Raw genomic sequence first — 12,269 nt, 5'->3', positions numbered from 1 at the left:
TAGTCTGTAGCCGCAAAAAGAACAGGTGTCCTTGTGGCACCTTAGAGACTTTTATTTGAGCATTAGCCCATGAAAGCTTCATGCCCAAATAAATGTGTTAGTCTCTAAGGTGCCACAAGGACTCCTGTTCTTTTTATCAAAGTGACCTGCCTCCCTGCTGTGCTGAGTTTCACAGGAGTAGGGTGTGCTCAGCACCAGCTGAAAGCCAGTCCAGTTTAATTTAAATGCCTAATAATCAGGTCTGCCCCAAGTCTTCCGCTGTGCAATTTCCCACTCAGGCTCAGAGTAAGAGTCCTCCAGGTACTGAACTCACCCTTCGCAGTACACACGGCTACAGATTGCATCAGCGTTAAGCCTTAGCCCTCTTCAGAGCAGCCCAATGTGCAGCGGAGATCTTGAGCTCAGCTGGATGAGTGGAGTAAGCAGCAGAACATCAGCCCTCTTCCCCCTTTATTCTAGCTCCTCTCCTGGTGTATGCGCCTACCTGAGACGCTGCCCTGCACACGTTCTTTCACTCTGAGCTTGGTGCACGGATTCTAAGGACACTCCGTAGCTTGAGTCCCCAGCTTTCCTGAACTACCCTCAAACAGCTGCGTTAGGGAGACGTCTCTTTGTACGGGCGCCGCACAATCCTACAAGCTGCGGAGCCACTTCTAGAGGTGCCAAGTCCCGCTGACCCCAACGGGAGCTGAGGGTGCTGAGCCCCGTGCAGGATCAAACCCTAACTCATATGGAAGCAGGGGCTATGCTTGACACCAGACAACGGCCTCGCGGGGCATCTTGCCGGCTCCCGGCTCCCATCTCTGTTAGACGGACGATCAAGAGGGGGCCCGACATGTTGAACTCAGGTTTGCTGTTCGGCACAATGGTGAAGCTTTCCATGCTAAATGGTGATCCAGTGTATTCAGCACTGACTAGGGACCTTTCAGAAACATTCCCTGTAACATAATAGACTAATTCATTAGCGCCCCATGGGTCTAGTACGGTCGAAGCTGGAGAATGTGCATTGTAAGCTAGGAAAACATTGCCTTCAGGAATAATAGATTAAAACGTCTCTCCCATGGTATAACTGTTATTTCAGGAAAGTGGCATTAATTGTGATTGCTTATCTATTAATTTATTATCATTTTCCCCCACCTCCAGGGTTTACCTACACATGAGATGTACTATAAGCTCAGCTGGGACTGATTAATAGGAGGTTATCTGGGAACTGCTTAAAGCTGCCTGGAATAGATAATGGCAGTAGGAGTAATTAAAATGTCTTTTGTATTTGAAAAATAAGTTTTGCAAATTTTAAGGGTTAGTTTATTATGTTTCTTTCCTAAAGGGGAAAAATACATGAGTTTTTTTAGCATCATGCCAAATTCAGGAGAGTCCCAGACAATAACACCCTAAATTAAAACAAAAAAAAAACAAAAAAAACACATGCCAAGAAAAATGCCTCCTGGAGTCAGAGGGGAACTAGCCCATGTTTAACGAGACTGAAGATAATTTCAAGCTGAATTCTTCTCATGCAAAATAAACCTGCCGTGTCGAAATATCTACCAGAGCAAGGAGGGTTAGGATGCGGTTCTCAAAAGAGCTTCAGCAGAGAGGTTCCCAACATCTGTTGAATTTCAGCACCCACAAATCCCATCCACAGTGGCTAAGGCCCTTGTCCACATGCTCAGCTTTCAGCGTGTGAGCAGTCGCACCGAGACCAAAATGACGGAAGGAAAAGAAGTTGAATAACTAGTGCGGGACTGATTCTCTTCTTGCCGCCACTCGTGTATATGTGGAGTAACTCCAGACAAGTAAATGCAGTTACACTGATGAAAAGCAGCGTGCATGAGAGGAGAACCAGCGTGTCTGTTAACATGAACGGATACGTGATGCTTCAATGAGAAGGCCAGTTTAAATGAAAAAATAAATGATTTTAGATCAAAGCTAAGTAAAACCTCCTAGTCACTGTTCTGTTAATACAGGTCCACCCTGCCCCTCCAGGGTCCTGGAGCTGTATGACACACCCAGAAAAAAGCATTCCGTACGGCTCGCTGACTACATGCAGCACCTGCTCACATTTCATTCCCGGTGCGTGGGGACAGGAAAAGGAGTTGTATTGATTTGATACTTTACCAGAGTAGTGAAGATGAAGTGGTAGTATTCCGTCATCATTCCCATTGCCATAGCCTTAAGAAGAGTGGGGGGAAAAGAGGGTTAGCCAGATGTCTGGTAAAACTGTCTAGAAGAAACAGTGAAAGAAAAACACCTGAAGGGCTGATACATGCAGAGAGATGAAACAGGAAACACATTTGGATTCTGGACTGATTCAGCAAAGTGCTTAAGCATGTGCTTAACTTTAAGTTCCTGGGACATAAGCATATGCTTACATGCTTTGCTGAATCAAGGCCTACAGCCCCTGTGGCCTGTTTTAAACAGGTACTGAGCACATTCAGATCCCATTGACTTCAGTGGGGCGTGGCGCTCCAGCAGTGAGAAAAATCCAGAAATTTTACTACAACACCTGGGCATCCCCACATGTCCTATACCAGTGAAATCCCAACACTGACAATCAGCTGGCCGCTGCTGGCCTGGCTGGGACAGAGGGAGAAAGATATGGCTGTGTTTACTTCTTGAGGAAGGTCGTCCGGATACCATGGTGATGGGCAACATTATAGAAACCTAGGCAGACAAACAGCCCACCACCAGAGTAATGCTGCCTTGTGTTGATCTTAAAAGGTGAAGTGTAAAGCTTTTTATTCCTTAAATTTGTATTGGCATTGCTGTGTATTTCCATCTGTCGCGGCTAGTGTGGGTCTTTGGTGCCTACCACATTCATACAACTCATTTTTTAAAAACGGCTGTTCCCCTTTTTTCTGAACATAATCAACAGAGGATTATAATTAGCATTTGGGACTCTAATTAGAAATATTTTGGGGGGTCAGAAAAAGTCCAGGGGGGGAGGAGAATGGAGGGAAGCCACTCAGCCGTTCAGTATTATTCTATCAATGAAGTCAAATCAATTAGTATACATTTAAAACTGCTTGATGGGCTGAAAGGACTGCTCCAGAAATAGTCAGAGCAAAATCTGGCACCCAGGGCAATGTTTACTATTTCCAAGAAGCATTGCAGTAGATCTTAATAGTTGGCTGGAATGAAAGGCGAGACAGTTTCTGGCAGGAAGCAGGAGCTGCAGATGTCCAGAGAAACAAATAGCTATTTTTTTTCATAGCTGCCTTAGCTCCTTTAGTCTGGAGGAAATAGCATGTCAGCATCTTTGAAGCACAGGGTGTAAAGCAGTGTGCAGTTAATGGATGCAATATTTTAGTGTTTCCTTCTACAGCTAATCTTTGAGATGCAAAAGGGATCAGGGTAGACCAAGAAGCAGAAGTCCATATAAACGATGACTCCCACACATCATTGCTGGCATGTGAGAGACACAAATCAAGAAGCAGAAAAAAAGCTGGTCAATGGGAAATCACTGACATCTAGGCTCACACTCGGAGAATTACCCAACATAGCAATAAAAAGTCCCAGAAATGTGGCAATCTTGGACTTTCCATTGTGACCAAATTTGTGGCTTCTTGTGTGTGTGTGTGTGTGTGTGTGTGTGCACGTGCACACGCGTACATCACAGATCTTATCCAAAATGTAGCTTTCTACAGAATGTTCTTAGCTGTGTGTGTACATGCGTACCTCGCAGGAGTTCTTACCAAAATGTAGCATCTCATGTAATGTCCCCGTGTGTGCGTGCTCACGGGGCCTGCGGCAGGACAGATGGGAGAGATGACATGAAACCAGGAAGTAATACAACATTCATGCAGGGACGGGGCTAAATGAACAGTGACAGAAGTGGCCAAGAGCAGAATTCAATTTGATACATTGGCTGACAAAGGGAGAAACAAGTGCTGCACTCACGTACTGAGGGCTGGAGAGCCGCTTGCGTGGTAACAGAGGAAATGGTATGTGATCATATGGTTAAAGACTGAAGCCAATGCAGCTGCACCCACTAATACCAGATGAGGATCTGGTCTTGTATCCTAACTAGAGCTGGTTGGATTTTTTTCCTCCCTGAAGTGGAAAATTTTGATTTTTTTCCATGGATAATTTTTACTTTTCATTATTTTGGGTTTTTTTCCCCAAAGAAAAGTTGAAATTTCCTGCAGAAATCAGACACTTTCCTGAAAATTTTCATTTAGTCAAAAACCTAATTTTGCAACCAAAAAGTGTTGACAGCAATTGTGTGGCCAGCCTTAATTTTAATACCGATGCACAAGGGAGCCGAGTTGGGGTTACCAATGCAGCCCTAACTTTGGTGTTCTCTGTGTGCTCTGCCCTGCAACCTGACCCTTGTAGCATAGTTCTTTGTACAAAACCTGTATTTTCAGATGTAAAAACCAAGTGTAGGGGAAGTCGCTTTAACTATAGCCTCAGAACATTGCCCAAAAGAGCCTAAGCAAAGCATTTGCCGCTGCAAAAGTGCCGTATTTATTGTAAAGGACGTTACCTGCAGGGGTACACCACAGATGTTTCAGCTGGATTATCATCCTTGCATGCGCATGAATTTCCAGAGGCTTCCCGCCTTCCAAAGGACCCCTCCTGCTGCAGCCCCTCCGGAGCTCACCTGTTTGAGGATCTGAGCTGCCATCAAGTGGTTGCAGTCGAAGATGATGCGGAATTCCCGGCCTCTCTTCATCTCCTTCAGCAGGGGCCTGGCATCCTCCGTGTCGATGGGCAGCTGGCGGATCTTCAGCCGGATGTTGTACCTTGACGGGGCCATGATAAGCTCCTGCAGCCGTATCAGGCCTTAGAGAGCAGCGTTTCAAAAAGACAAAACCCACAGCATTATCAGGGCGGGCTGCTCTTGCCAGCAGCGGGTCCCTTCCACATCCACTGGGCTCCGGGTTCCTCCACACACTTTTACTGGGCAACTGTTAATTTTCATTCACAATTTGATTTCACAAAATAATTTCCCTTCCCCCCTCTACCCCCCAATATTTAGCATTTTTTAAATGTCTACCGAAATAAAGGATGCAGCTGGGCCGTGGTTTTAAATTTCAACCACATCTATGGCAATTGTTTTCCAACTTTTACTGTATCAGAAACCCCATTCCTAATAACCCACCTTCCATCTAGCTGAGATCTAACCAGGATGCGCCCTTCCCCCTGCCCCCCACCATTTGGCCATGTGGCATTAGCAGGACAGTCATGACCCCCTACAGCTTTGGGGTCATGCCCCTGCAAATTAAGAGCCCGTGTTCTAGGGAAAAGAGAGAGCATGACAACCAGCCAGCCAACAACTCCAAAATCTGTTTCATTTACTGTGTATAGATTAAAAAAGAAAAAAAAGTCCAATTAACTTAGACTTGAGTCAAACTGAGTCTTTAGGGGTAATTAATTCCAATCTGAAGAGAAGAATCTCGTCTCTATCATATTATATTACGGCCATAACTGTGGGCAGAAAAAGAAAATAATCGGAGACTTTCTTTCTACCCGTGCACTCATTTCTTTCCTCTGGAGAAAGCACAGTGCCATGCGGGCCACAGCTGGTTAAAGTTAGTGGGATCTAGCGGTGCAAGAAGAAACCCAATAGAAGGCTGTTGCAAAGGAGGGAGAGACAATGACAAGTGTCCTCGTGCAAAATGGAAGACGTGCATTTGAACATGTCACGGAGGGGAATATACAGGGAGCCACATTAGTCAACAGCAATGTCACACGGCATTCTCCTCAGCACTTCCCCTAAGGAAACTAGCTGGTTTCGTGAAATTGTCTTGAACAAGCGACCCAACATGATTTTATCTTTAGAGCAGGTGCTTTGCTGGGCTTTGTTCCACTATCATCAGCTCCCTCTACCTGCAAACGTCTGTAAGGTGCATTCTATGGTATGAGCCAGACAGCAAAGGCTTTGTAGGCTCAGTTATGCCATTAGCGGGAGCTTTGTGCCCTCAGTGGCAAAACTACCTGCCAAATTCTCTGCTCATGTAAATTGACATTGCGCCACTGCCTTCAGTGAAGTGGCACCAATTTACACTGCCAGAGAACTTCATCCTTCATCTGGCCCTTGTCAGCAGCCGTGGTGATGAAGGCTAGCCCCATTGACAAGTTGGTAAAAGCTTTAGACATATTCCAAATAACCCTGTGCGCTTCTGCTGTGAGTTCATGAGGAATTCGGATCTGTCCCTGTGGACTCGTCTCACTGCACATAACACGATTTTACTCCACCAGGGCGCATGGGAAAAGTCCCGAAACGGAACCCACAATAGATGAGCTGCTTCGCTCCCCCTTCACCTACCTGTACTGTCATCATAAACAACGGTAGCTGACCTCCATTTCAAATACTGTACAAGGTCCAGAATGGCCTGGCTGAGAGAAGCATAGTCGGGGTAAAGGTTGACATAGAAAGTGTCCTTGTTATCCAAAGGGTGATGCTTCCACCGAAGTTGTATATGGGGGACTTCCAGTGCATTGCAAATAGACTGAACAGCATTGGTGCAGGAGCCTTGAGAAGGCCCGAATATTGCTACAACCCCCAGGGCGAGCTGGTCACAGGCTGGAATAGAAAGGGATCGAGGCTGTCAATACACCAGACAATATCCCTCCTGGGGCTGATTAACACTGGGGGAGGCAAGCCCATCGAGAGTGTGTCACTAATTCAGTCCTATCACAAACAGCACAGCTCTGGTGCTTTGTCTTGGCACATGGAGAGAGATAGAGCGGCATGTATGGGGATGGATGGACAGACAGACAGAAGCCTCTGGGTACCAACCAAAATATAAATATTAAAAAAGAAAGGAACAGAGAGGAGAGGCAGAGAGGCAGGTAAGGTTCTATAGACAGACGAGAGATGACAGGTCAGGTTCTGGATCAAGGAATGATTATCCAAGCCTGATACAGCTGAGGGAATGTACAATGTCTTGAGATTTTCGGGATTTTTTCCTTACGCACAAATCTTTCATTTTTTAATCCCAGCTCTGCATGGTGATAACATTGACTGCTCTTTAGTTAATGGCACTATCCTATCAACAGCGCTGGGTCACAGAGCCCTCTCCTATCTCATAAAGAGTGACCATAAAGCCAAGCTCCAGTGATGAGACATTCTCCGAGGCCTGACTGCCACCTTCACCTACTCCAAGCAGCCCTTAGCAAGTAGTTCCGTTGATCTTTGCAGAATTACTTGCAGGAGTAATTACTACTTAAGGCGACTGAGAACAGAATTAGGCCCTGCAGTGATGGTCACTTGGGCAGCGACTGGTATAAATATAGAGCTGGGCAAAAAATTCCCACTGAATTTTCTTGAAAATGAAAATTGGCTTTTTGACAAAACTGAAATTTTCATTAAAAATGTCAATTTTCTTCTAAATTTTGCATTAAAAAATTGAAAACCTAAGATATGGGAGTTTGGGGTTTGGGATTTTTAAAGAAAAACCTGAAATTTTCACAGAAAAAGAAACCACTTATTTCCCAATCAGCTCAATATGAAAAAGGATTGATTCCTATTTGCATGATAAACAATGCCCATTTTTCTGGGCTCCCTACTGGTTTGAATCCCATGCGACTGAAACTTACCATAGCCATTGGCGGTCTGGAAGCATCTCCCCCACACCTCTCTTTCCATACAAAAATGATCTGTGATTTATTCAATATATTTTCAGTGGCCAGAAAACAGAGGTGGATGGCTGGTGAGATTTTTGGATTTTGGTTTGTAGGTTTCATTTAGTTTACTGTGAATGCATGGTTTAAGCTTAAAACCCCGATATTTTGCAGATGCTTAGCATAGACTGGGGCTTTGACTCCATCGTTACATTAAATAACACGCAAATTATTTCATTCTGAAATGCATACAGCAATTACTTATTTTTAAAAATAAAATATATTTATCTGTGTCAAGCTCAGCAATGACACAGACTTACTAACAGTTACAGGATTAACCCTCTAGCCCTTACACACGTGAACAGCCCCTTTCTATTGGGATGCCAGCTGACACGGAGCTCAGTGAGGCCAGTCACCCCGCCGGAATATCAGGCCCTTGCTTGCATGCTTTGCTGCATGGGGACTGGACTGAGGATTGAGCCCCATAGCAGGGTATTGTACTCCTCCATGCTGCTCTGCTCCGAGAGTTATCAGATATATGGTGACATCCTGACCCCACTGAAGCCAGAAAGTTTTGCCACAATGGGGCCAGAAATTCAATCATATTTGATATGGAAGTGACACCAGGGGTCACCAGAGGGGACAGAACTCCAGATCTTCAGTACAAAAAGCATAAGGCTCAAAGGACTAGGTCTGCTAGCCGTTGGCAGTACTAGGTTCTTGTCCTCTGTGTAGGGAAACCACTAGATAAATTACCAAATGAAATAAGTTGGCCTTTATGGGCCTGGTCCAGTACGAGCAGCTCAGACAAAAGGCTCTCGGAAGTCAGTGGAAGTTCTCTCTGGTGTAATGAGAGCAGGACTGGGGTGCTAATGAACTGAATGTCATCACCTGTGTTATAAACATCGCACTGACACTGTGCAGAAGCTTGCATCTTGTAGTGTACAAGCTACATTCCATTTGGTAAGGCAGAAACCACACCGCTTCCTGCCAGGTAGGGAGTGTGCGCACATACATGGTCACTTGCACACTCACGTATGCACGCGCACAAGTGCCCCTCCGTTGGTTCCTGTGTGGTTTAACATCCAGCAAAAAATTAATGCTTCAGTGAAGATAAACATGATACTTACACTTCAGCCTAGCACAGTGCAGGGGTCACAAAACCTAGGGGAACTTCCAAGATAAAACCCCCTGAAAAAAGCAAATATCAGCCTTGATTCCTGGTAGACTCTGTGACAATCAGTTACCAGCTTTGTCTATTGATGCCGCTCTGGTCTGTGAATTCGGACAGAGTCATACTTTTGCTGAGCAGGTTTCCCCCCCCCCCCCCCCCCCCAGCTGAAGCTAATCCATCACCTTCACAAGCTGACAGGTCAACCACAACCAGAGCACTTGCTGTGCCATTCAGTTTCTCCCTCCCGCCCTCTGGACCTCACTCACTAGCAGCTCAAATCAACTGGCATCCAATAACCATAACGACTTGCGGCGGTGGGGCGAAGGGAGGTGCAATCCCGCTGTACTAGAAATAGGTGGTGCGTAGACAAACTCTTCCATGTTTATCCAATTTCTAAGCTTTTAGGGTCCACCATTACTATTCCACACTTCTGTGCTTTTAAAAAGTTCACCAGACCGTCACCTCCAACATTATAGCACATCCACACAAACCACAACAGGCAAGCAGCATTTAATAACGGCACAACCCATCATTTCAATGCTCATGTTTTACCCTTCTTTTCATGTGTGTGTGTGTGGGGGGGGGGGTGGGAGGATAGGAGGACTCTGCTTCATTGGATAGAGTTCTCAGTCTTTACCTAGCAATGCAAATGCACCAGGAAGTGGTATATTAATTAAACATGAAGGAGAGGCTTAAAAACATAACTTTATTTACTTGTCATAGTCCATTAATATCATGTCTAAGTGGAGCTGCTCAAGAGCCTTGCAAACTTTAGAGTTGGAAGAGAAATAGGTTAGCTGTCTAGGGTTAGCGGGTGGAGGAGTTGTATAGTCTAGTGACCGGCATAGGATAAGGAGCTGGGAGATGCATGGCTGAGCATCTGATTTACAAGGCTTTTGATCTGGAATTCACTTGACGGCTTGGTGCCTCAGTCAACTCAGCTGTAGAAACAGGCAATGGACCTGCACATACTGGGTGCTACAATGGTCCTGAGGATTCTAGGAAAAGATATTCATAAACTCCAGTAAAGTGGTGGCCACTTTCCACCTGAAGTGGGAGAATCCCGACGAGTGAGAGTCAGGATTATTTTAGTTTCTGCCATCAACACCTTTGGTGGCATCTTGGAATTTCCTATTGCATGAAGTTCAAGTACATGGAAACATCTGCATGAAAAATACAGTGGGCTTCAACACCTGTTCCTTTGTGTGTTGGTTTTAATAAAGAAACTATTGCACAGGCTACAGAAGACAAGGAAGCTCGAGTCTGGCTGGCTTGAGGCTCCTGAAGCTGTCCACCTTTTCTCACTGTGGTCAGGTTATTTCAAAAATATGTACCTGTGTGTAAGCCCCAATTCAGAGAAAGCAATGTGAGCAGCTCTGAATGCAGTGGTTACTCAGATTCCTCTGGGAGATGCAGGGCCAAGATTTTATGGGGTCTACCTGTATCAGTGGAGCCCAGAGTTGTTAACCTTTGGCACACTGTTATAGCATTCCAGGTAGGTTCTAATCTCCCTCCCTGCCATGCACACCAGGTCATGTACTTCCAGGAAGGATGTTGCCAAAGGTGTCATCCAAGTGGGTATATGCATGATGTCTCCAGCAGTGCATTGTTACCATAGCTGATCGCAGTACTCGTAAGATATTTATTTTTGCCACATGCATATATCAGTCACTTGTAGGTGATCTGAGCCTTAGCAGCTTCAGCTGACATGGAGTAAAATGGAAATGGGTAGAAGAGATGACATTTTAAAAATAAATAATTAAATAAAGCCATTAAAGACCTTCAAGCTCCTGGCTACATGTTCAACAGGTGAGCAGAGAGCAGTCTGCCTCTGCTCAAGCCAATCCTTCACCAGATGGAGAAACATGCTATCTACTTACCTTTCTTAGTGGCTTCAAAGCTGTCATGGAAGTGTATCCTCTGAATGTCATAGGTTAATGTTGTGTTAGGCAACAAAGTTCTATTTCTATTGATAATATTGGCAGAAAATCTAAAGGCTTGCTCCTCGGCACTCATAACCTGGGCGTTGGGGCCATCTGCATACTCGAAAATTCCTCCTGCAAGACAGGACCAAAATAGTTACCAACAACATGAAGGTTCAGGAGCACCCTCTCCCACAGCATGTCCAGAGACAAACTCCTGGGAAAAGCCGACACATTTCAAAGCTACATTAGGGCTACAGCCAGTGGTAAAAAAAGAAATAGGTAAACTAATCTCCCTTTACCCGCATTTATGCTCAACTACACTACTGGCTACAGCCATGTCTCCCCTGGATTTATCAGCGAGTGGGAACTTCCATATCTTCCAAACTGCATGGGGGGGCCTCTCTCAATTTCCCTAGGAAGCTCAGGGGAGTTTGGGAGCCCAGCCGCTCACTGCTGTGTACATGATTGTGCACATTCTGTTTTGACTTGAGCACCCAGCCCAGAGACGGCAGGCAGGGAAGCCAAGTCAGATTATGGCAACACCTAAAAACAAGAAACAGGGCCTCTCTGAGAAGGAGGGTTTCCCTGGTTCCCCTTTTACTGCTGGGGAGATGCTGGTGGCTTATGTTGGGGCTGAAACCAGGGATGCTCAGAGATAGTAACAATTCCGGAAATATTTTGTCATAAGTTTCTCTCTCCCTATCCCGCCCTGTTTTGCCATCCCCCACTTTCCTTCCCCTTCCCCGGACTATCTGAGATTAGAGGCGACTGAGCCTCAATCAACATCAGAGAGAAAGGATACAGAGGCCAGGATAGAGCGGGTTGAAATTTTTTTTCCATTTAAACAAAAGGCATTTTGACTACTATAAATATTTTTGTTGGACACTTTTGTTTTGGTCAAAATATTTGTTTTTTCATGAAAAACTGGAAACTGCAACATTTTCAGTAATTTTTTTCAGTTTTTGATTTAAATGTTTGGTTTTCACAATCAAACAATTACAATTTTAATAAATTTTTTGTTTGTGATTTTGGTTTTCAAAATCTGCTGAAAACTGAAACATTTTCAAATGAAATTAAGAAAAACACATTTAAGAAACCGTCCCATCAAACAGAATTGATATTTTTCAACCAGCTGTTGCTAGGAGGATAAGAATAAAATGGGTGTGGAGCATAAGGAGAGCAGGTCAGGAATTTTCCAACAAAATTTTTTTCTGCTGGAAAACACCAATTTGTCAAAACCAAAACTGTTCAAAGGAAAGGGTCAGTTTCAGTGAATCTCCAAATTTGAAAAAAAAATGAAAAACAAAGTTTCAAAGTCATCAAAATGGGAAATTTTGACATTTTAAAAAACAATTTTTTGCTTTTCAAGTTGTTTTGAAACAACATTTTGTTTTGAAATTTTAGCTAATTTATACTAAACAAGAGTAAACTTTTTTTAAAAAGGTCAAAATTAAACCAAAATGAAATTTTGTTCACATTATTGGTTCACAATTTTTTTTCTTTTAAGATTTTGAATTTTTGTCCCCATTTGGAACAGAATTTTTTTTTTCTCCTGCAGCAGTTAAATCGTTTCCCACCCTGCTCTAGTGCAGAGTTCTGGG

The 12,269-nt window shown here is 44.4% G+C and overlaps 1 protein-coding gene across 1 annotated transcript in view; it reads right to left on the bottom strand.

The window, feature by feature from the left end:
* Positions 1-12,269, bottom strand: part of GRIK3 (glutamate ionotropic receptor kainate type subunit 3) — a 229,489-nt gene that overhangs the window by 86,895 nt on the left and 130,325 nt on the right. The window contains exons 2-5 of the mRNA XM_065421725.1: positions 10,624-10,800; positions 6,272-6,529; positions 4,604-4,785; positions 2,116-2,169 (exon numbers count right to left, since the gene is read on the bottom strand). Of these exons, the coding sequence (XP_065277797.1) occupies positions 2,116-2,169; positions 4,604-4,785; positions 6,272-6,529; positions 10,624-10,800 (671 nt within the window). The remainder of the gene's footprint in view (positions 1-2,115; positions 2,170-4,603; positions 4,786-6,271; positions 6,530-10,623; positions 10,801-12,269) is intronic.

Source organism: Emys orbicularis, chromosome 23 (genome assembly GCF_028017835.1).
Source record: "Emys orbicularis isolate rEmyOrb1 chromosome 23, rEmyOrb1.hap1, whole genome shotgun sequence".
NCBI classification, from domain to species: domain Eukaryota; kingdom Metazoa; phylum Chordata; order Testudines; family Emydidae; genus Emys; species Emys orbicularis.
The sequence above is the reverse complement of the archived record's forward strand: the minus strand, read 5'-3'. Positions and strand labels throughout refer to the sequence as shown.